Source organism: Miniopterus schreibersii, assembly GCF_964146895.1.
Source record: "Miniopterus schreibersii genome assembly, chromosome: 16".
Lineage (NCBI taxonomy): Eukaryota > Metazoa > Chordata > Mammalia > Chiroptera > Miniopteridae > Miniopterus > Miniopterus schreibersii.
In genome coordinates, this window is record NC_138116.1 from 29,616,925 (window position 1) to 29,638,548 (window position 21,624).

General features: G+C 55.8%; 1 protein-coding gene across 8 annotated transcripts in view; it reads right to left on the reverse strand.

Annotated features, from left to right (window-relative positions):
• MYO18A (myosin XVIIIA) overlaps window positions 1-21,624 on the reverse strand; it is a 91,872-nt gene that overhangs the window by 4,887 nt on the left and 65,361 nt on the right. For 4 of the 8 annotated variants that reach the window (XM_081162196.1, XM_081162194.1, XM_081162195.1 and 1 more), the window contains 21 exons: window positions 19,646-19,774; window positions 18,790-18,933; window positions 18,313-18,402; window positions 18,052-18,171; window positions 17,720-17,831; window positions 17,144-17,271; window positions 16,677-16,831; window positions 14,923-15,046; window positions 14,645-14,845; window positions 13,908-14,018; window positions 13,281-13,385; window positions 12,811-12,957; window positions 12,330-12,443; window positions 10,885-11,001; window positions 10,608-10,691; window positions 10,043-10,180; window positions 7,844-8,029; window positions 7,346-7,485; window positions 6,494-6,538; window positions 3,184-3,306; window positions 666-1,963 (listed from right to left, as the gene is read on the reverse strand). In XM_081162196.1, coding sequence (XP_081018322.1) covers window positions 670-1,963; window positions 3,184-3,306; window positions 6,494-6,538; window positions 7,346-7,485; window positions 7,844-8,029; window positions 10,043-10,180; window positions 10,608-10,691; window positions 10,885-11,001; window positions 12,330-12,443; window positions 12,811-12,957; window positions 13,281-13,385; window positions 13,908-14,018; window positions 14,645-14,845; window positions 14,923-15,046; window positions 16,677-16,831; window positions 17,144-17,271; window positions 17,720-17,831; window positions 18,052-18,171; window positions 18,313-18,402; window positions 18,790-18,933; window positions 19,646-19,774 — 3,807 coding nt within the window. In that variant the 3' untranslated portion in view covers window positions 666-669. The remainder of the gene's footprint in view (window positions 1-665; window positions 1,964-3,183; window positions 3,307-6,493; window positions 6,539-7,345; window positions 7,486-7,843; window positions 8,030-10,042; window positions 10,181-10,607; window positions 10,692-10,884; window positions 11,002-12,329; window positions 12,444-12,810; window positions 12,958-13,280; window positions 13,386-13,907; window positions 14,019-14,644; window positions 14,846-14,922; window positions 15,047-16,676; window positions 16,832-17,143; window positions 17,272-17,719; window positions 17,832-18,051; window positions 18,172-18,312; window positions 18,403-18,789; window positions 18,934-19,645; window positions 19,775-21,624) is intronic. The other 4 variants (XM_081162199.1, XM_081162198.1, XM_081162201.1 and 1 more) reach the window with 2 other exon arrangements.

Genomic DNA, 21,624 nt, shown 5'->3' on the forward strand with positions numbered 1-21,624 from the left:
GGGGTGGGGTTGAACCTTGCACTCCTAGGCTTGAGATCCATGCCAGGGAGGAAGGAGGTGTTGCAGGGCAGGGGATAGCTGAGCAAAAGACGCCATGACAGCTGGTGGCCACTAATGCACCAATCCATACCACGGGGTCAGCCAGGGCCCTTTCTTGGGCCCGGCAAGAGCCCCTAGGTGTGCTGCCAGGCACACGTAGTAAACATTTTGCCCATGTGCTCTGCCCTGGGCTGGATGGAGGAGTGGTTAAGGATGAGTTGAATAGCCTCCATTCAGATCCTGGCCATATCACTTCCTGGCTGTGTGGCCTTGGCAAGTGACTTGACTTCCCTGAGCCTCAGCTTCCTCTTCTATAAAATGGGGCCAATCGGACCTTTGTCATGGGGTTAGTGTGAGGATTAAAAAGCATGCAAAGTATCCAGGAGGGTGCTTGGCCTGGGTTAGGGTTCGATAAGGGGGAGCTGTGACTGACATCATCAGTGAGCTCAGCTGATTGGGCCCCGGGCTCTGAATGACTAACAGGTTAGCTGGCCTCCGCTCTCCGAGGCCAGGCGTGCCCGGGAGGAATGCCGGAGGGGCCTAGGTGGTGGCGGGTGGGGCAGGAGCACGTTAGTTCACGCTGAGTGGCACACGCCATGCTGCACTCCACGCCAGGTGCCACCTACTGCGCTAGTCGCTCTCGGGCCGGTACAGATACCGCATCATCAGGCTGTCCACCTCCTCCTTCCGCTTCTTCTCCTCCTTCCGCGACGGGCGGCGCGCGGGCCCGGCCTTCTCATTCCCCGCGCCCGGGCCCTTCTTCACGCTGGAGCGGCTGTGGACCGAGACGGTAGAGCCGCTGGATGTTGAGGACGAGGATTCCGACTCCGACTCTGTTCTCTTTCTTCTCGATTTAGACTTTTTCTTGCCCTTCCGAGAGCGCCCCTTCTTCCGCCGTTTGTGCTCTGAGGAATCCTCTGAGCTGGAGCTGGAGCTGGAGCTGCTCCTTCTCTTGCTCCGGCTCTTGCGGCTGCTGCGGGACCGGGACCGAGAGACATCAGCGGCGGAGGCCGAGCGGCGGATGCTGGTGTCCCGCTCTGGGGCGTCCGGCTGGGCGCTCCGGGCACTCTGGATGCTCTTCCCGTCCTCCTCGGAGTCGGGCTCCAGGCTGCTCCGCTGGAACGGGACGGGCTTGTAGCTCAATACCTCGTTGATGGCAGCCTCCAGGTCTGGGTCCAGGTAGGAGTGACGGCTGACGGGGCAGATGCTGGAGCCGAGAGGCTCATCCGTGGCAGAGGCCGAGATGCGTGGCTGGTGTGGCACCGACAGGCTGCGGGCCAGCGACGGGTGGCTGTACTGGGAGTGGGCCTCACTCAAGGCCACGCTGGCTCCATCATCCCACTCACCCAGGTAGCCCCGGCCCAGGGACAGGCGGGAGTCAGGGCTTTCCCGGCCTAGGCCCGACGCCCTGCTCAAGGAAGGGCTGAAGGCCCTCGACAGGCTGTCCAGCCGGGAGGTGCTGCGGCGGGAACTGGGTGAGCCCGACAGCGAGAAGCTCGTGGAGGACCGGGCCCCGTCCTCACCGGAGCCGCCCCGTGTGGCCGAGGAGGCCCGGCTGACAGGTGCAGAGACCGCCGAGGCCCTGTCAAAGTCTGAGCCCCACCGCTTCTCCAGGCCCCGGCTGGCATGGCTCCCAACCTCAGAGAAGATGGAGCCACGTTCACTTGGCTCCTCAGACCTCCTGCCCTGGCCTGGTTCCACCCTGGGGCTCAGGCGAGCCTTCCGGGGGGGCCTCTCGGGGGAGGCGGCCCGCTCGCTCAGGGTGGTGAAGAGTGACTCCGAATCCCCAGTGCCCCCGATGGAGTCCTTCAGGGTGAGCCTCTTCCGATAGCTCAGGGAGCTCAGCGCGGAGGCCGGCCTCTCCTCCGCCCCCTTGCCCTCCTTGCCCTCCTTGCCCTCCTTCCCGAGGGTGCTGAGGGCCGTTCTGAGGGCGGAGGTGAGATGGGGGAAGAGAGAACCAGTAGCGGGTTAGGAGCCGCAAAAAGAGAATGAGAGAGAGAGAGGAACAAGCATTAACCGTAGAGAATACAGACACGGGGGAGGGAGGAGAGAGCAGGAGGAGAAATCGGCAGCAGCTCTGGCAAAGTAGCAGTGAGAGCGTTGGAGGAAATGAAGCAAAATAATTTGCGTCAGTGAAAATAGCTTCATGGAGAATGTCATGTAAATTAGACTATTGTTCTATTTCATCACTTTTCCCCCCTCTAAAACGTTTAGTTCAATTTATTTCATTGTCAACTACCTGGAGCCTCGTGCCATGCCATGGTGAATGGCAGTGGGGCACGGAAGGCGACATTATCTGCAATAACAAAATGTTGTTCAGCCGAATAAATTAAACCAATTAGAGGGGGCCACTGGGTGCTTGTGGTGCGGGGCTGGACTTGGGAAGGGGACTCAGGGGAGTTGCAGAAGAAGAGGGACTACTTTTTATAGCCAGCCCACCTGCTGTCTCTGGGAGGGGGTGGGAAAGGGTGTGCACCGGGATGAGATGGCTCTGAGTTGGGGAGAAGGGGGAGAGAGGGGAATGTCAGCAGGGAAGTGGATGCTGGAAGGGTGGGAGCAGAGGACCGCTCTCCCTGCTGCCATGCTGGCTGGTAGGTGAGGGATGGGGGAGACAGACGTCTGGATTCCAGGAGTCGCTGTCTGATCAGAAGGCTGTGAATGGGCCAGAACACAGTGGAGCAAGCCCTCCTGCCCGCCACCAGGGGTGTGAGCAGGAAGCATGGGGTGTAATACAAAGTTCAGAGGAAGGAGAGAATGTGCAGCTGTGTCAGGGGAGTCAGAAGCATTGCCTTTTCTGCAGCTATTCCTGTTAAGATCTCCACGGGCCCAAACTATCAGGTAGTTCAATCAACATTTGTTGAAGGAGTAAATGGGGATGAAGTTAAATCTGCACCAAACCAAAGCCCTGAGCCTGGTAGGAAGGTACTACCTGGGAGTAATAAGGGAGCCGCAGACCCTGACTAAGAAGAAGCCGAGCCTCCTGTGTTCATTCCACATGCCGGGGCCCTCCGAGGCCCCTCACGCTCATGTCACTCAAGAGACACAGGTGGCGTGAGGCCTACCTCTTTGGGATAAAGGCATACTGCTTATCCATCCCTGGGGAACGAGGCGGCTTTTCCTCCCAGCTCAAGGCCACATGCTCACCTGGAACTCTTCAAGCTGCCATCATCGGAAGCTGCCTTGGAAGGCCCCTTGTTTTTCGACAACCACGACTTGACCCCGTCGACCCGGTCCTCCAGCTCCGAGTCCACATCTGAGTCCCCCTCGCTATGGAATGAGGAGCAGAAGGGTAGGCAAGGCTGGGGAAGAGGTGATCACCTGCTGCCCAGCAGGGAGCGCTGAAGTGGCAGCGGGTGTGTCTTGGGCGGGGGTGGGGTGCAGGGTGGCATGCGCATCAGTGAGTCAGGGAGAACACAGAGGTTAGATAGAGCACACCATTCATAAGAACCCCGTCCCCACTCAGCAGGCCACACGGTGGGACAGCCACCAACAAGACCCTGAGGACCATGGGGGTACCTTCCACTCCACTTTGTGTGAGCGTTCAGCAACATAACCCAAATGAGAATAAGGAGACCATTCATTCACCAATTACACCTAAATGGCTCTTGGTTAAAAAGAGGAGTTCTGGGCCCTTCAGTTACTCTCTGAGGCCTATTCTACTAGTTCTTATCTGCCCACTCCCCAAAATACGGTTGTAACTGCTGTAATTTTCCATGCCTGCATTGCAAGAGCTGGGCTGCTGGCCATGGGGCAGAAAAGAGAAGGGATTCATTATGACTTTAAATTAGCTTGAACCTGGAGTCTCCTTAGCTGATGGCAATGCCAACCTGGGCACTACAGGCCATATCCCAGGTCCATCCTGTGACTGCCCTGGCCCTTAAAAAACAGAAAGGAAAAAGAGGGGACAGCAGCCATTTCCCAAGGGGCTGGCAACAACTTCAGGATTTAAATTGAACTCTGGAGATCCTGTCGGGCCCGGAAAGTCCCAGACAAGGGCTCTGTCTCTCTCCAAGTCTCCTCTTCCATCCCTCAGACAGCCTCCAGTTCTGGTCAAGCTGGCCTGAGCCCTCTCCACTTGCAGGAAAGCCCAAAGGAGTCAAATTCTGAGGCTGGAGTCACGGTGACCCCCTCACAAAGCAGCAGGGGCTTGGAAACAGCTTCTGAGTGAGAAAGCTTCTAGAATTCTGTAAAATGTCTGCTCTCCACGTTCCCCTGCTACAGATATGCTAAGATTTCTCCTTGATATAAATTTCCTTTCATCTGTGTCAACAGGAGCAGCCCTGTTCCTGAATTATGTTCTTGAATAAATAGCCACACAGGCATGTGTGCGCGCATGCATGCGTACACACACACACACACACGCATGCGTACACACACACACACACACACACACACACACACACACGAAACCACCAGACTACACCAGACTCTATTCTGGGGACTGTGAGAGAGCATGACTCGTGGGGAGGGGAATAAAAAGGCATATTTTATGGGCTTCCGTCAAATACAGAATTATAACAAAGACAAGGCTGGCTGATGCCCCGGGTAAACAGGAGTTTAGCAGACAGCTCCGAAACCGCTAATGCAAGCCCTGTGCCCATCCGAGCCCAGCAGATTTACTATGGTGCAAGGGCCCCACGGAATGCCAATACCACCTGATTTATACGCCCGCGCAGAAAACCTCCTCCTCTAGCTTCAGAGCCTGTAATTTATCACCGCCGTTCATAACCATATTGATTGCCTTTAGAAAGGAGGTGCTGTATGCATCACAAAATCTATGTCTACATGTTAAAAGCGTTTCTGTATAAATCTCCCTTAATACCACGCTGTTTACTGCTTTCATTAAGGTTATGGCAATAACAACTGTATCTCTAAGTAAATCGAAACATTATTTTTCTGCCCGCCTTAGCACGCTCGCTCGATAACTAGGAGCTGAGGCCCAGAGCTGCTGAGGAAGGAGCCCCATCACCTCTCTCCATCAGCGGGAACCCAGCCTCGACTGCAAGCCCTTGTGCGCCTGCGTGAGTGCACACTGGTGTGTGTGTGTAGGCACCCATGTGTTGCGCCTGGCCATGATTTAGAATATGATCTTAAATGCACATTTTATCAGTCCTTGAAGCTCCTACAGCCCAAGGATGGCAGGGCTGGAGCACACAGGGGACAGACGCCATGGGCCCAGAATACGAATTTTCCTCCTCACATTCAGAGCAACAAATAGCCTGAGAAGCTGGCCTGCCTGCCCTCGCTTTCCCTTTGGTCTCAAGCATATAGATGATGTTTGGGTCTTTTCCTTAAATAATCAAGCCCGTAAACAAACTCCAGGGGCAGCAGGCTCAGGGGGCAGTTGAAATTTTAAATGGTTGGAATTAAACCTCATGTCAAATACAATTTATGTCCAGGCTCATGTGCTATTAGTTAACTGGGAGCCGAATCGCGGGGGAACAAACAAACGGAGACAGAACGGCGGGGGATATTAATTGTGTGTGACAACCGGGCTCCAGCGGCCCTCTATCACTGTTACACACTATTACATTTATCATTAGCTCTCACGAAGTCCTTTGCGCTGCCGCCAGCCCATCCTGGCCAGGGCAGGAGTCCTGCCAGGCAAGAGAGAGTGGGTGAGGAAACCCAATGCCATGCTAAAAAAACAATCTCCCCAAAACAGCCCTGTCAAACTTGATGGAGGACTGCCTGGGTCTGCCTGAAGGCCTGCGCAGCTGCGCCTACTGTCCAGCTCCCACCCAGAAAGAGGGAAATGATGAGAGGGGTGGATTTACTGGGCTTCCCACCACCTGACAGCACCAGCACAAGGCCCTGGGGCCTCCCTCTGCCCGAGGTGCCCTCAGGGAGTAAAGTAAACACATCTGGCTGTGTTGCCTTCCCCAGCCACAGCAGAGCAGCCCCCGATTAGCTGCCTGAATGCTTTCTCCAAACAAGTGACTGCTAGATGCCCCTCATCTCCTACCCTCGCCTGCCAAAAGAAGTGGCAGACCTTTCAAAACGAAATATACCTGCTAAGTCCAGGCAGCTCAGGCTCCAAAGGAGCCCAAGGATGTGGACATATCCATCCCAAACAGACTTTTCCCCAGAGAAATAGGCTGGGGAGGCGGCTATGCTTGGTTTCTGAGGGAGGAGAGGGCTGGAGCACAGGAAGGCAGGCTGTGGGTACTAGTGACTGAGGCTGACCTCTCCTTTCTGATGGAGCCCCCATCCTGCCCGCCAGCCTGAGCCTTCCTGGGGGAGTGCACCTCATTGCCTGCCCTCTATCTCTGCCTGTCCCCCTGCCTTCCCTCAGGACAGAGTCTGCAGTGTTAGTGTGAGAGCCTAGCTTAGAGGAGATACAAGAGGCTGTGTGTCCCCATGCATCATGCAGCAGGCCGGTTGGGAGGCCAGTGTTAGGGGCGGTTAGACACACGCGAGGAGAGGCAGAGAGCGCATGCGCTCCAGTCCTCACGGTTTATTTTTTCTTTTCTGATATTTGGTCACCATGTCCTGCAAACTGGAAACAGAAAGAAAATGGTGGGCAAGGGGGCCAGAAGAAGACAGAAAAATCAACGGGCAAACCAAGGTGGACCCCTCAGCTGAGGACCTCTCTTTCCTCAGCAAGAGATGGCTCCAGCTGACTGACACCAGATGGCAGGATGAGTGATAGTGCTGTCCTCAGAGGGAGGTCCGGGCCGCCCCAGGCACTGTTCCCCTGACCCAAAGGAGCAGGCCCCCTGGACTTGCCTGCAGGATGGGGCCGTGGCCCTCATGCAGGAAGGAGGCAGCTCTAGGGGCTCTGCTTAGGGCTGCCTTTCAAGCTTCTCCAGGGCCTGACCACCCCCACACCAATGACTGCCAGTCTGCCTGCCTCATGACTTCCTTCTCAGCCTAAGACTACAAATCTCTCCATCTCTCCTAAACCATTCCTTGGGTGGGTTTTATGAGAGAAAACCTCTGGCACGGTAACAAGGCACCTCGCCCTTAAATCTCTCCTCTCCCCAGCGTAGGGCAGGCGTCATCGGAAATGCAGCTAAATGGGGGAATAACTCATCTCAAACAGGCAGAGCTGGAGAGCCAGGTCCAGGGGAGGCCTGGGAGGGAGGGCAGGGAGGAAGAAGGGAGGGGTCCAACCCAGGCAGCACCTGTCCTGCCCTCAGCTGCTTCAGGACAGGTCCATGCTGGGGTTTGGCAATGAGAGGAGGGAGGCTGGTGACTCAGTGACAGGGAGACAGAGGCTGCAGCTGCTCTACCTGGTGCCCTAGCCCAGAGGGGGTCAAGAGGGCCTCCGTGCTGTCAGAAGCTGCCTAGAGGCCCCTCTTACCTGTTGATGAGGTCCTCATTCTCATCACTCTCCATCTCATCCTCAATGGCGGCCTGCAGGTCCCCGATGCGCTTGAATGCCAGTTTTAGATCAGCCTGCAGGCTCTGGTTAGCAGCCTCCAGACTCTCCAGATCCATTTCCTAGGAGAGAAAATTGGTAGTCCAGTTCATAGGAGGGCTAGTCTCTCATCCAGCTGTCCCAGAAAAAGCCCACTTCAAGGCTCTCTCAGCCAGGCAGGAGCTTTATTTATTGATTTATTGGCTTTGGTGTTGCTGGGCTGTTGGGCCTGGTCTTGCCTGATGGAGACTCCAGGACCACCCTTGGCCCTTGGCCTGCCCTCAGGGCTTCCTGGACTGTCCTCTTGACATGTCCTCTTTCCTTTCATTCTCTAAACCATGGTTTCTTTGCAGCCCACCCCCACCAGCCCAGGGGTAAGGTGTGCGCTTAGGAGCTACTTGGAGAGCTGCCAGCTTGGGGCCCCAGGGTGGGGTGCATTACCAGTTCATGCTTCTTGCGGCTTGCCTCGGCCTCCTTCCTGGCCAGCTCGCCCATCTCCTCCTTGGTGTCCCGGAGCTGCCGCTGCAGCCTTTTGTTCTGCTCTTTCTCCCGGTTCTCAGCTGCTGTGCGCTGATCCCGCTCCTCAGTCAGCTTCTCCATGTTCTCCTTGAGCCGGGTGGCCAGGCTCTGGATAGGGAGGCGGGAAGAGGGGCCCATCAGCCAGGCAGAGAGAGGGCTGTGGCGGAACTCCGGAGCCAGGGGGCCTGGGGTCCACTCCGGCTCTACCACTCACTGGTAGGTAGGCAAGCAGCTAAAGCCCTCTGAGGCGGCTTCTTTGCCTTTCTGTAAAATGGGAGAATACTACCTAGTCCCCTGTGGGTCTCTTAAGGACTGAGTAAGGTAAAACACGTGGAGGCACTCTGGAAGATCAAAGGTGCTAGCATGATCATTTTCGCTACCAAGGTCTGGCTGTAGCCTGGGCTGTCCATATTGACACCATGTGTGGGGCCTCCACGAGCAGCAGGCTTCCCTCAGTAACCCTGAACCCAGAAGCACAAAAAGCTAGATCCTGAGCTCAGAGGTATATGGCTTTACCGAGAGTTCCTGGATCAGGAGACAACAGTCATATTCCTAGCACAACGCTTTCCAAGCCTGATGCATCTCTCTTCCCCCAGGGACTTGAACACATTTTTTTCCTGCTGGGCCATAGGATGCTGAGCAGGAGATGATCTGGAGATTGGGGTAGAAAGTGAAGGCAGGACCCTGGTTCCACTCTGACTGCCGCGGCATCTCTACTTCTCAGCCTCCAGTCTCTGTGTCTAAAATAACAGCGCTAGGCTACCTGATCTCTGAGGGCCATTTGTGTTTAATATTCTCTGCATCTAAACCACAATATTGCCTTTCTAAGCAGGAAGGAAAATGAAAGAGAGAGCTGAGGAAAGGGGCTGGGGCCCACGAGAAAAGGAGACAAGGACAGCAGGTTTGTCCTCTATCCACCAGACCAATGGCCTCTTCTGCCCCTTGATAGCTTTGTGACCTTGGGAAACCTACTTAACCCTTCCAGTATGTAAAGTGGGGATCAAAATATTACCAAGGCAGGACATGAACTATTAAGTCTCTTCTAACTCTCTCTAGCTCTCCCAAGGACCGTAGCCCCATCTAGGGGGGGTTCAGCTATATTCTCTCCCTAGGTCAAGTGTATTAATGCCCTCTGGCTGCCTACAACCAGCCCCACAGTCACCTGTTTCTACCCCTACCCTAGTGCCTGCTCCACCGATGAGGGGTTGACGGAAGGTGGCCGGGGTGCTCCTCAGCACCCACTCCCCTGAACACAGTTCTCGTAGAGAACCGTCAGTGCTTAGACACAAGCGTCCAAGGACTTAACAATAGGGTGAGGGGGGTGGAGACCCAGCGAGAGAAGGCTGCCTGCCTCTTTCTTCTTCCGTGCTCTGCCGGAAAGGCAGGGAGCTGGAGCATGCTGGCTCCAGGGCGTTGGATGGAAAGGACTGAATCTGGAGTATGGAGATACAGTTGAGAGGAAGGAGAGGTAAAAAGAGAAAAGAAGTGAACAGAAAAAAGGAGAAGGGTTGAAGGGGAGAGAATGAAAAACAGAGAGAGAGGAGGAATGGGGGGTTGGAAAAAACAGGGAGAGGATAAGAAAGGGAAAAAAGATTAGGGAGAGGAAACATAAAAGAGAACAGAGAATGGGGCAGAAATGCAGAGAAACGATGAGGGAAGGGGGAGAATCAGAGAGGAGAAGGGTGGGAAGAAGTGAGGAAGAAAGGGAATAAAAGAGGGGAGGGAGAGAAAGAGAGCAGTGAGATGAGAGAACAGACCTCAGCCTCATGGAAGTGGCGCCATTCGCTGCATATTTATGACCCTGCCAGAGAGCGAGTGAGGCGGACCTGCGGGGGGAGCTCATGGTGGAGGAAAATATGAAGACGAAAAGCTAAGCTGCTCTGGTCCCTTGGCAGAAAGTAAGCACGAAAACAGAATGTAAAGCAGGCAGGCTCCGTGGTGCCCAGAGAACGGGCCAGGCAGGCAGGGGAGAAGGCACCGCCCTGTCAGCTGGCCTGGCAGCTTGGCAGCGGCCTCTTAGGAGCATCCACGGGCCTGCCCGGCCCTGCTTAGCATGTGTGGCTCTAGCTGCAAGGGCAGCTCTGCCTTGGTCATCGTGGACCAGGAAAAGTGTGCACCCACCTCCAGCCGCTTCACTTGGGTCCTTTCGAACTCCAGGCGCGTCTCCAGCTCTCGGATCTTCGCTTCCTGCCTGCTCACCAAGGACTTGTCCACCATGGATTGCTCTAGGAACTCCACTTGGCTCTGGAGGGCTTGTAGCTGGGGGTGGGCAGCATAAGAGAAGAAAGAACTGAGCCCAGGAGGGAGGGGGCAGAGTCTGGGGCTGGAAAGATCACCATGGTGACCAGAGGGCTGAGGGAGGGAGGGATGTACAGGGGAGGTGGAAGAATGGGGCTCAGAGCCAGAGGCATTTCCCACCTGGCCCAGCGCTGGCACCGATTTAGCCCTTTGGAGAGAAAGGAGAAAGCTAAGGACCAGAGAGGGAATAGAAATGTGAAATGAAGCAGCTGAAGCCAAAATGTCTGCTACAGCAATATGGCTCCAAGCCTAGCTCTCTGCACTTGACGCTGCTCCGTGGATTACTGATAGCAGAGAGAAGTGCTTGCTATCCCGTGAGCTTGGGGCTTCATCTCCATGTATGGTCATCCCACATGGTCTCTCTACCAAGGGAGACCTTGGTTCCCACCTTCTCCTGGAGCTCTTGCTTTTCCTTGTTGGCTTCTTCTAGCTGAGCCTGGAGGTCATTCATTTGAGCCAGGTCCCGGGAGGCCTAGGAGAGGAGTGAGTGCTGAAGCAGGATCCCCCATAAATCTCAAATCTCCCCCACTCCACCCTACCCTGAGTGCCAGGGACTGCAGGCCCTGCAACCTCTCCAAAGAAGTGGCTGCCCTGCGGACCTCTGAGGAGGACCAGGGGGCAGTGTCTGTGGCACAGGGTGCGGCAGGCACTCCTGGGCAGGGTACCTGAGCCACAGCTGCCTTGTGCTTCTTCATCAGCTCATTCATGTCCTCCTGATCCTCCTCCAGCCGGTTCTGAATCTCGTTCTTCTCACGCTGAAGGCGGCTCAGCTGCTCCTCCAGCTGGAGAAAAATAAAGATAGATCAGAGGGCCCCAGGCTGGGCATGAGTCCGAACCTTCCCCATGTCACTTCCAATGGGAGGGGCATGATGAGGAGGCCGGGTCCACCTGCTAGGTGGGTTTCAGGACCAGTACGATCAGGGAGCTGCCTGTCCTGCTCTGGACCAGGGAGCCGAGGGAAAGGGCTGTCTTTGCAGCACAGGCAACCCTGGGCTAAATGACAGCTGCTTTCTGGCAGCTGTTTGGAGGCTAATGAAAAGGCAGAAAAGGTCTGCCCAGAATAAGCGACCCATCATCCTGGCACTAGCAGTCTAGGCCCTAACCTTTATGCCCTCTGCCCTCTTCAGGCCCCAGGAAGGACCCCTCAAATCTGTGAAGCTCTTTCGGCATGGGCTCTGGTTTCCCCTGGGATCCCCTGCTCCCTGGCTGTCCAGTCCCCACAGTCAGTCCATGCCTGGGGGGAGGGGAAGAGACAGCCAACAGCAGCTTCAGGAAATGAATGAATCTATTAGCCTGTAATTCCAAACCAAAATGACTGCGTTGGCTCCTTCTCTGCCCCATCCATCTTGTTACCGGGCTGTGGGGAGCTGGGGAAGCCTCTGCCAAGAAATTTATTAACTCGGATTTAAATAAAATGGTAATTTTATAACAGCCTTTTTTAACACAATTAAGGAATTTAAATTACTCACCTGAAAACTGCTGAAAAGCACAAATGTCATGGGGATAAATCAAGCCTGGGAGATGGCCATCAGTAGCCGGGTGGCTGGCTATGGGGTTGTGAAGCCCCGAGCCAAGCCCAGCCTCCTCCCCTGCCCCATTCCCTGCCCGAGATGGTACCGGTGGCCACACACCAGTAATGAATTCTCGGCCAGCTATGGATGGGCCATGGGAGAAGTGGGGAATTAAAAGGGAGACATTAAATAAGAGTGCTAATTAGCTGCCGCTTGGGCTTGTCAGTGGGCTGGCCAGGGGAAGGGGAGGGAAACGAGCCATCCCATCCCCTTATCGGTGCTTTTGCTAATCTCTAGGCACCTGCTTACATCCCTCAGCCACATTAGCTGCTTTTATTAATGGTGTTGGGGCCTGTAGCCAAGCTCCCACAGGCAGGCGGTAAACAGGGAGATGGGCCCTTGCTGGCTCTCTCTGTTACCTTGCCCCTTCCCAGGCCTCTGCTGTTAGTGGGGGAGACAGAGGGGTAAGGTCTGCTGTCCCTGCAGAAAGTCCTGGTGTGAAGGGACCTGTCTGGGGAAGGGTCCCTGTCTGGAGTGAAGGCAGCCACTGCACAGCTCTATTCTCCCTTATCCCGGCCCTGCACACCCCAGCTCCTCACCGCTGTCTTGGCTTTGGCGATGTCATCAATCTGCAGGTGCAGGTCTTCGATCTCCACCTCCATTGCTTTGCGTGCTTTCACGGCCGCTGCACAGGTGAACTCTGACTCCTCCAGCTGGACACAGAGCCACCCCCGCCCCAGGGAGAGATGTCAGCCATTTTCTGGGGATAGGAGGGCTATGCAGGGTGTTCACAGGGGAGAGGGAGCCCAGGCTCTCTCCTTTCCGCCTCTGTTTACTTAAGACACCAGGACCTTGGGGTGTTGTGGCATCTCTTCCCATGACAGGAGTGGGTGCTGGGCCCTACCCACAACATCCCAGGACTTTGCAGTCACACTATACATCATGCAGAGACCCTGGGGAGTATGGCTGTTACAAGTGACTTCTCTCCACTTCCCTGTCACCTTCCTTCCCAAGGACTCAAGAAAACTGAAAAATAAGCTCAGTTGCCCTGAGAGCTGACCACGTTCTCTCTGCAGATACCTGGTTCTTCAGCTGGGCAATCTCCCTCTTGCTGGGTGCATTGTTCTTCAGGTGGTCCAGCATGATCTGGGCATCTGCCAGCAGGGCCTTGGTGCGCTTCAGGTCTTTCCGGAGCCGCTTCTCTGACTCAAAGTCCCGCTGGTTCACCTGGGTGGACATCAGAAGTTGGGGCTATGGGCTCCACCACAGGGCATCCTCCTGTCTTTCTCAAGCCCACGCCTCACCCTTGCCCTCATTCTGAGTCCCCCTAATGAGCAACGACAGTGGAAGTGCTGGGATCACGCCAGCCAATGAGAAAAGCCTGGGTGTGCAAAGTATGGTTATCACTCCCACTCTACAAGCAATGACAGTGGGCCTTACAGAGGCCAGCACCCACCTCCATGTTCCCAGCTTTCTATACCTAAAATGCCATCGCTAAGTCTGGACAGAGCAGGCAGCTGGCCAGGCCCCAGCCAGCAGTGTCTACTCACCTGGTCACTGAGCGTGGTGAGCTTGCTCTCCAGTTCCCGCTTCTCTCGCAGCACCTTTTGCTTGTCCTCATATTCCTCCTCCAGCTGCACCTCCATTTGTTTTAACTGGAGAACCGCGGGAACAGACACCCATCAGTCCCCAGGGTCTGGAGCCAGCCAGTCCCCTTTCCTTCTGGATGCCCCCACCCCAGGAAAACAGTGGGGAAGGGCTGAGCATGAATGACCCCAGTGGGTCAGACCCTAAATTTGACGTTCCTAGGGTTTCAAAGTAGCCTAGGAGGGAGAGGAGAGAAGGCAGAGCATGAATGGTGGCCCCAAGCCAGAGTGGGAGCCCTCGTTCCAGAGTGGGCAGGCCCCACTGAGCTGGGCTAGCTGACTGCACAAGGTGGCATAGGGTGGGCTGCCAATTGGCACAGAAAGCAGAGGACATTAATCCCTCAAAGGCCTGAGTTTCTCTACAGACCCTGAGAGCCCACATCCCAGCTAATGCCAGGAACGGAGATTCCTGGTTAAGAATGGTAAAGAAAGATAGCGTGGCTAAGGCCAGGAAAGAGAAATCCCCTTCCTTTAGAGCTGTAATGGGGGAGCGGGCGTTCATACTGGACAGGTAAGTGCCCATTGCCTTACTTTCTTCTGACACGACTGCCGGGCCTCCTCCACCTCCTCATCCCGACTTTCCATCTCCTTGGAATGGGTCTGTCTCATTCGTTCCATCTCCATCTCGAGTCGCAGCTTGGCCTGGAGGTGGGTGGGAGTAGAGACTGGGTTCCTTCCCCAGAAGCGCTCTGACCCCTTCCCCAGAAGCGCTCTGACCCCTGCCCAGTACACTCTGAAGGGCAGCTCCCGCCAGACTCAGGAGCAGGGAACATCTCTGCCAGCAGTTCGGTTTGCTGCCACTTCGCTCCTGTGACTTTTCCGGAGAAGCTGAACTCCCTTATGAGGTGTCTAGCAAAGGCCCAGGGATGGGGTGCATGGGGCATTTCACCAGGTGGGCCGAAGAGGACCCACAGACTGCTTCCAGGGGACAACCCTGAAGCTTTTCCATTTGGCCTCCAGGCACTAGCTCCCTAAACTGACACGGTGGCTCAGTGGCAGCCTGGGTGGGCTCATGGTGTCTGGCTGCTATGCATGCTGAGCCCTTTACCACTAGAACTCAATCGAGGTTTGTTCTTGTGGAAAGTACCATGAGAGCTTAATTACCTTCACACTGTGGCCATCACAGATCGGGTGCTCACTCAATATTTTGTGAATAAGGGACCGAATGAGCGATGCATGAGTGCATTTGAGATCTTGTCCCCCTCTGGCCCATGCCTCAGGTTAGCTGTGGGGACGGTGGTGCCTCCCTTAGCCAAGCCCTCCAGTACCTGTTCCAGCATCTGGATGGTCCCTGCCTGCTCATCTAGCTCCTCTTCCTGATCCTTGACCTTGGCTTCCAGGTCCCGGAGCTGTTTTTTGACCTTGGCCAGAGAGGCTTCATCTTTAGACTCTTGGGAGGAAATGTCCTGGAGCTCAGCCTCCAGTGAGATGACCTTCTGGGTGAATCCTGCAATGTCTGTGTCTTTTTCCTGGAGCAAAAGGGAAGATGAGGCTGGCCCTGGCTTGTGAGGGGGGCGAGGTATGAATGGGGGGCAGCTCAACGCACCTCCAGTTGTTGTTTCAGGCTGAAAGCCTCGGCAAGGAGCATGTCCTTCTCTCGCTGCAGTTTCTCCCGCTGCAGCTTCTCCCGCTGGGCCTCCTCGTGCGCCTGTGAGAGCTCGCTGTCAAACCTGGGAGGGAGCATGGCCACAGTGGCTGCATCAGACAAAGGAAGAGTCTGGCTCTCCAGAGGCTGCCAGGAAACACCACCACAGATACGGATGGGATACAAGCAGAGGGGGTACTCATGCAGCCTGAACTATGGCTGGGGTGAGGTACATTCAGGGGTCCTTATCAAGGCCTTGCTCAGCAACCAGGTCTGGGATGGGGCATTTCACCAGGGGGGCTGAAGAGGACCCACAGACTTCTTCCTGGGAAGAGGTGAACATACTCTCCTCGGGCATAAGTCTCGACCTTTCTCATTTCAACAGGTCAAGATTGAGAGCCCCGGGTGAGGGCAGAGAGGGCGTCAAGATGGGTAGAAATGGACATCCCGCCTCGCCTAACTCATCTTCCACAGTTCAATTTTGGCTCCTGCCCCCACCTCTCAGTTCTAGCCTTTGGCCAGGCCCACCTGCCCCAGCAGTACCCGTGTCACCACTAGGACACCCCACATTGGGCTGGAAGCCAGCAGCCCCACTGTGCCCAGCTGGCCCCATGCCTCAACAGGCCAGCGTACAGCCCATGGGAGGGGGGGCTCTTTCTGCACTCCTCCACTCCTTTCATTTCCTGCCCAGTGACTTCAACTAAGGAGCAAATTACTGAAATTCCTCTTAACACCTTCCCTGAATAGCTAATCAGGTTCCTGTAGAAAACTGAACAGTCTCCCTACCCTAACACTGTATCAAAAAAAAAAAAGGAAGAAAACTCAGGGGAGCTGAAACCTAATAAGTTGCCCAGTGGGGAGTGCGGCAAGATGGTAACTAGGCCGCGCTGGCACTGTCATCGGGGTGCTCAGAAGGGGGTTCCTGCTAAGGGTGCCCACCCCTAGGTAAAAGGGAGGGTGGGTGTAAAGATAACCAGGGAAGCGGAGAGTCATGGTGCCGGGAGGGAGAAATTTAAGACCTATTTCCTCTCACTCTCCGCAAAGCAGCAGCCCAGCCCAGGAGGCTGAGGGTAACCTGGGGTCATTGAAAGGATGGGGCTCTGGCAGTTCTCACCTCCAGGGTTGTGAATGTGGGGCTGCCCCCTTCAAAAAGGAATTAGCATCTCTGCTAAGAACCCCTCCCCTGCAAAGGAGAGCTGGGTGCCGTTCCCACTCCCTGGGGCACCCTGCTGTTCCCAGGGTGTGTGGGTTCCTCAGTGTTGCTAATAAAGGCGTCCCATTCCCATCCCCAGCTAGGGAAATTAATTTAGATTGGATTTTCTCCTGTGAGGGCTGCCCCCCTCCTTTGTGTCATTACCATAATGAGATGGAAGTGGCACGGTAGTTTAATGACATTAGTCAGGAGAGTGTTTGTGTAGCTGAGGCAAGGGAGAGCTGGGGAGCTGGGTGGGCACCAGGGGCAGAGCTGTGGTGGAGTGGTTCCTACATGGGGCCTGGCATATCTGAGAGCAGAGGCCTGAGCAGGCCTTCAGTGAGGATGTGGTCTGAGTGCTCCTCAGAGGTCAAGAGTAAAACCCATTCACATTCTAGGACAAGTGACATGCAGGCAAGACCCCTGGCCTAATTCAGGCCCTCTCTTCTTTCCTCCTGCGAGGGCGCCCTGTCTGGGGCTGCTCTACGAGGTCCTCTGTGTATAGGGCAGGGGACCCACCCACCTCCTCTGCTTCTTCTCCAGCTCATGGTTGCGGACCTGCTGGCCCTCCAGGTGCAGTTTGGTGTCCTGCAGCTCAGCCGTCAGCCGTTGGCACTTCTTCTTGAGCTGCTGCAGAGTCCGTTGGCTCTCGTCACTGTCTGCCTGCAGGTCCCCGAGCTAGGGGCCGAGATGGGTGCAGGGTCATCAGCCATTGAGAGGCCCGGAAGTGTTGGTGGAGAAGGTGAGGAGAAGGAGATGGATAAGGGAAGGGAAAACCCAGAGATGAGGGGTGAAGTCAGAGATGTTCAGGAAACTAAGACACTCTAACAACAGTTTGCCCTTGGCTGTCCCCTGCACAGGAAGGGTAACAATCCTCCCCTATTGCTCCCAAGGTCTGCCTTCCTCTGGTTACTCACTGGGCTAATGTGTAGCACCGAGCCCCTCCCTGCCCCCCCAGCCACAGGCCTCCACTGCTCCCAGCGGACTCACCCGCCTCTCCAGCTGCCTCTTGTTCTGCTGCTCCACCTCCAGCTTGTCCTCAAACTCCTGCTGGAGCCGCTTCTTGGTGAAGTCCACCTCCCGCACAGCTCGCTCATACTTCAGGCGCCACTCACCACCTGTGCAGTTAGGGGCAGACAGGGAGGACTGAGCTTCTGAGAGTCCCCAAGAAGGGGGGCAGAGGTGAAGAAGGATGGGGCAGGGAGGGGCAGCAGGTGGAGTCAGCCAGAGAGACTCAGAAACATCTCTGGAATGATGGCTTCCTCCCAAGGTGGAAGGAGCCAATAGGTGGGAAAAGACTAGGGAGGGTGAGGTGGCTACATGTGCTCTCTTTTCCCCAGGGACTGCCAGACCTTGGCCCTCAAACATTGTCATTATCATGGTTATTACAGCCCTCCGTGATCATCTCCAGCATTTATTAGCACCCCTACTTTCCATTTATTTCTCTATAGCCTTATAATAGAGCTCTACAAAGGAGACAGGCCCGGACAAGGGGCGTGGTTACTGGGGTGGGCATCAGAGCTTGCCAGTCAGGCCACTGCTGAGCTGCTCCAGCCTCAGACCCACCTGCATCATCATCATCTACCTCCCCGTTGATCTCAGCTGCCCGGACGAGACGGGCCTCCATCACCTCCACCTCCATCACCTCCATTTGCTTCTTCAGGGCATCATACTGGGTCTGCAGGAAAGCCAGTATGATGCCGTCAGGAGCTGTGCCATTCCACCCCTTTCTCACACCCCCACACCCGAGCCACACAGACCACGGTCACATGCTTACCCAGGACAGACAGAGGCGCTGGGCTAGTGGCGAAGATGCCACTTGTCCTTGAGGGGAACGGATGGGCACTCGAGTGTGGCAGCCTCTAGCATGGCTGTCTTTACCCCAGCCCTGCCCTCACCTGCAGCTCCTTCATCTCTTTCTCAGCTCGGAGCCTCTCTGCAGTCTCCGCGTCCAGCAGCTGGGAGGCGGACTCTCCTGTGTTACGTTCATCTGTCAGCTCCGATGTCAGCTCTGAGATCTGGGGTGGGGGGAGGGAGATGCCACCAGTTGAACTGCCTGCCTCACTCAGCCGGAACACTGAGGGGGGGAAGGGGGAGGCCTACTGGCCAAGCCTCCCTGTGGAGGTCGGCCAGTCTGTCTGGTGCTGGGAGTCACTCACCCGGGTCTCCAGCCGGTCACTGTTGAGCCGCAGCTCATTCCGCTCCTTCTCCACCTTCTCTAGCTTGCTCCGCAGCTGCTGGATCTCCTCCTAGGGTGAAGTAAGGAGAGCAAAGTGAGCCAGAGGCTCTGCGAGAGGTTGGGGCCCAGGATCTGCACCCTTGGGGTGAACAATGCTGGTAAAATTTGGGCCAGGCCATAAGGAAACAGGAAGCCACTGCCTTCAGGAGCTCCGATCCCTAGACCCTTCTCCATATGCTAAGGGTGCCCAAGATTTTATCCTATGAGGCTCCCCGGGGGCTCAGCCAACACCCCAGAGGGATGCCTTCTGTTTGATGGGCATACTTCAAGGACACCAGCTCTCTGGACTAAACAAAGAAGCACTTGGGAGCCCAAGAAAAGCTGGTAAGACTCTTGCCCACGTGGATGAACTAGTCTTTCCTCCCAGTGACCTGGCCCTCCCCGGGCTGTTACATACGTCTTTGTTTCGGATCTGCTCCTCCGACAGCTGCACCTCAATGAGGGGTCGCACAGTCGTAAAGAGCTTCCACCAGGGCCAGTCCTTCACCCCTTTGTTCTTCTTGATGTTCTTCTGCACACAGCGAATGGCCAGGTCCTGGATCTAAGTTGGGGTGGGGGTAGCACACAGTGGGGCTCTCAGTCCCAGGCTCAGCCAAGATCTTCCCCACTGGGCTGCTCCTCTGGCCACCTAACCTGGAACAAACACTCCCTATGCCACCCTTTTCCCCAGCCTCCCTCCCTCCCTCCTGCCCTCAGAGAGTAGGTGACAGAGAGCCTGGCCCTGGGAGCACAGCACTGGGCACCAACCACTCCACCATCATTAGGAATAATTTCATCTGCTTTATTTGCTGCCTTATTATTTCCAGCACCCTGGCCTGGATACGCTATAAAACCTAATCTTGCTGAAACACAAGAGGCGGCGGTGCTGGCTGTTTTATGGACTTGCTAATAAGAAAAGGAGTCGCTGACACAGCTCCTTAATCTTCATGGAGCAGCCTATGATCCACAGCCCACCTTTGGGCCCTGCTCCCCCATCCCACCCTAACCCTTGGACCAGGCCACATGGTCCCATCACTGGGCACACCAGCACTGTCGCTGGCATCAGGGGGCTGCCCATTCCTCAGCCTGGCCCAGGGCATGGTGGCCCTGGGAGGTCCCTATCTCTTCTCCCCCAGATGACAATAACTCACAGCCCCCAGACCAGCCTCCTGCCCCTACATGTTCCCTTGAGTCCCCCACCCCACCCTACCCCTGGAACTCAGCTCTGCCCGGCTAGGCTGGGGAGTGGGATGGGGATGTCCCTGGAGTAGAACCTTTTTCTTCTTGAAGTGCTGGCGGGCTAGGTAGCCCCTGCAAGCCGCCTGGAACAGGGTTAGGTTCCTGCTGGTTTGTTCGTCCCGCTGCTCCTCCAGCCGTGCCAATGCGCCTGCCCGGAAGAACACCTGTGGGGAAGTGGCCAGGTGAGGGCAGGAGGCCGGGCGGGCAGCCCAGCCCAGGAAACCAGCAGGCCCGGGAAACCAGCAGGCCCGTGAGTGTGGCCCTCGGCCTGGGAAGAGCCTGAAGAGCCAAGTGTCCAAAATGGGAGGGAAAGAGCCAGAAGAGGCCTCAGGAAGGCTGAAGGAGGAGGGCCAGGTTGGGGGTTGGGGAGGTTTTGGAGGGAAAGGAATAGGTAGGAAATCTAACTTCAAAGAGAGATGAAAGGAGAGGGAGTCAAAGGAAGTTATCGAGATAAGGAAACGAAACACCATTGGTCAAATGGGGAGAGGACACCCCTCGGCCACATCAACAGAACTGCCAGCATCACTGTCCATGCCCCCTGAGCCCAACCACATGCTCCAGCTGCCTGGGATCAGGGGAAGTGGATGGTGGTGTCCGTGCGTAAGAAGAAAAAGCTCCAGGGAGCAGTGTGCAGAGAAAGGGGTTGGGGAAGGAGTAGGGGTACCCTTCTCTGTACCCTTCCAGCTCAGCTTCATTTCACACATCTCTTTCATGTACCAACACCCCATCCCCACCCACACACCCAGGTTTCATCTCATGAAGAAGCCAGTGCGGTAGGCGGAGGTTGGCCCAGTCAAGGGACCTGTCATACAGGTTCGGGGGCCAGAGGGCAGATGTGAGGAACCAGCTGGACGCCCCCACACCCAGCCTTTCCCCTCACTCTTTGGTTCCCTGAGCTGGAGCTGGGTAAAGTTTTCCTACTAAGAGGGGAAGAAGAGGGGAAAATGGTCAGGTGAAAAAACGCCCTGGTCTCCTTAGAGAGGGCAAAGGGACAGGTATGTGCCCACCTCCACCTTGCCCAAGACACAAAAAATTCCCTTTTGTGGAGCAAAGAGATGTGAACTTCATGGGAAACACTCAAAAACCACTAGGTACAGTACTTCCAAAACTCCCTTCAGGGGAGAAGTGGGGAGATGGTCTACACTTTCTGCTGACAAAGCTTTGCCTCTGGCGACTCTGAGGAAACCTAGTCCCCTGAGGCTAGCCTGGGAGAGAGCCAGTTAGGTCTTCCACAGTGCTTTCCCCATCCCACACGTGGGGCTGAGCACCTGCCGTCCTACCAGGGGCTAGGGACTATCCAAGTCCCCTGGGCTTGTGGTCAGCATGCTCAGTTATCTGCCTAGGGCAGAAGCAGTGAGGTGCCTGGTGGGGGACAGACAGTGGCCCAGAAACACTTAAGAAGAAAAAGAATGTTCTAGAGGATAGGGTGGCGAGCTTCAAACCTGTCTTGAACAGCTGTGTATTTGTGAGGTTAGGAGTCCTTTGAGTATTAGATGAAGGCTCAGGGCCATCTCCTCCCCAACATAGCCATCCATACAAATTTCACAAACAATAACAGGAGGCTCTCAGATCCCCAAACTCCTTGCCTAAACCCTCAGAGTCCTGTAAGTTCAGACTGAGACACCTCCTCCTTTGAAGCGATGTGACAAATGGAATCCTCACTCACCACCAGTGCTAACCACAGCCTAGCAGTCCTGAAACTTCTCTCCTAAGCCAGATGTGAGCAAACATCCACCATTGCCCCTAATTCTGCACTGAGCAGAGTGGGTCCTGGGGCTCAATTGCCTCGGCCAGGCACTGGTATAATGCAGAGGGACTGAGATGGCAGCCGGGAGGAGGACCAGCCTGTACAGGCCCTGTCCTGCCCAAGACATGCCTTGGAGGAGGTGCCACCCCAATGCCAGGCAGCAGCAGCTCAGCCTGCCAGAGGGGCAGGAGCCCACCCAGGGAGAGAAGAAGAGGCTGAAGTGAAATCTTTCTCTGCAGGCTTCCCAGAGAAGAAGCTGAGCTGGCA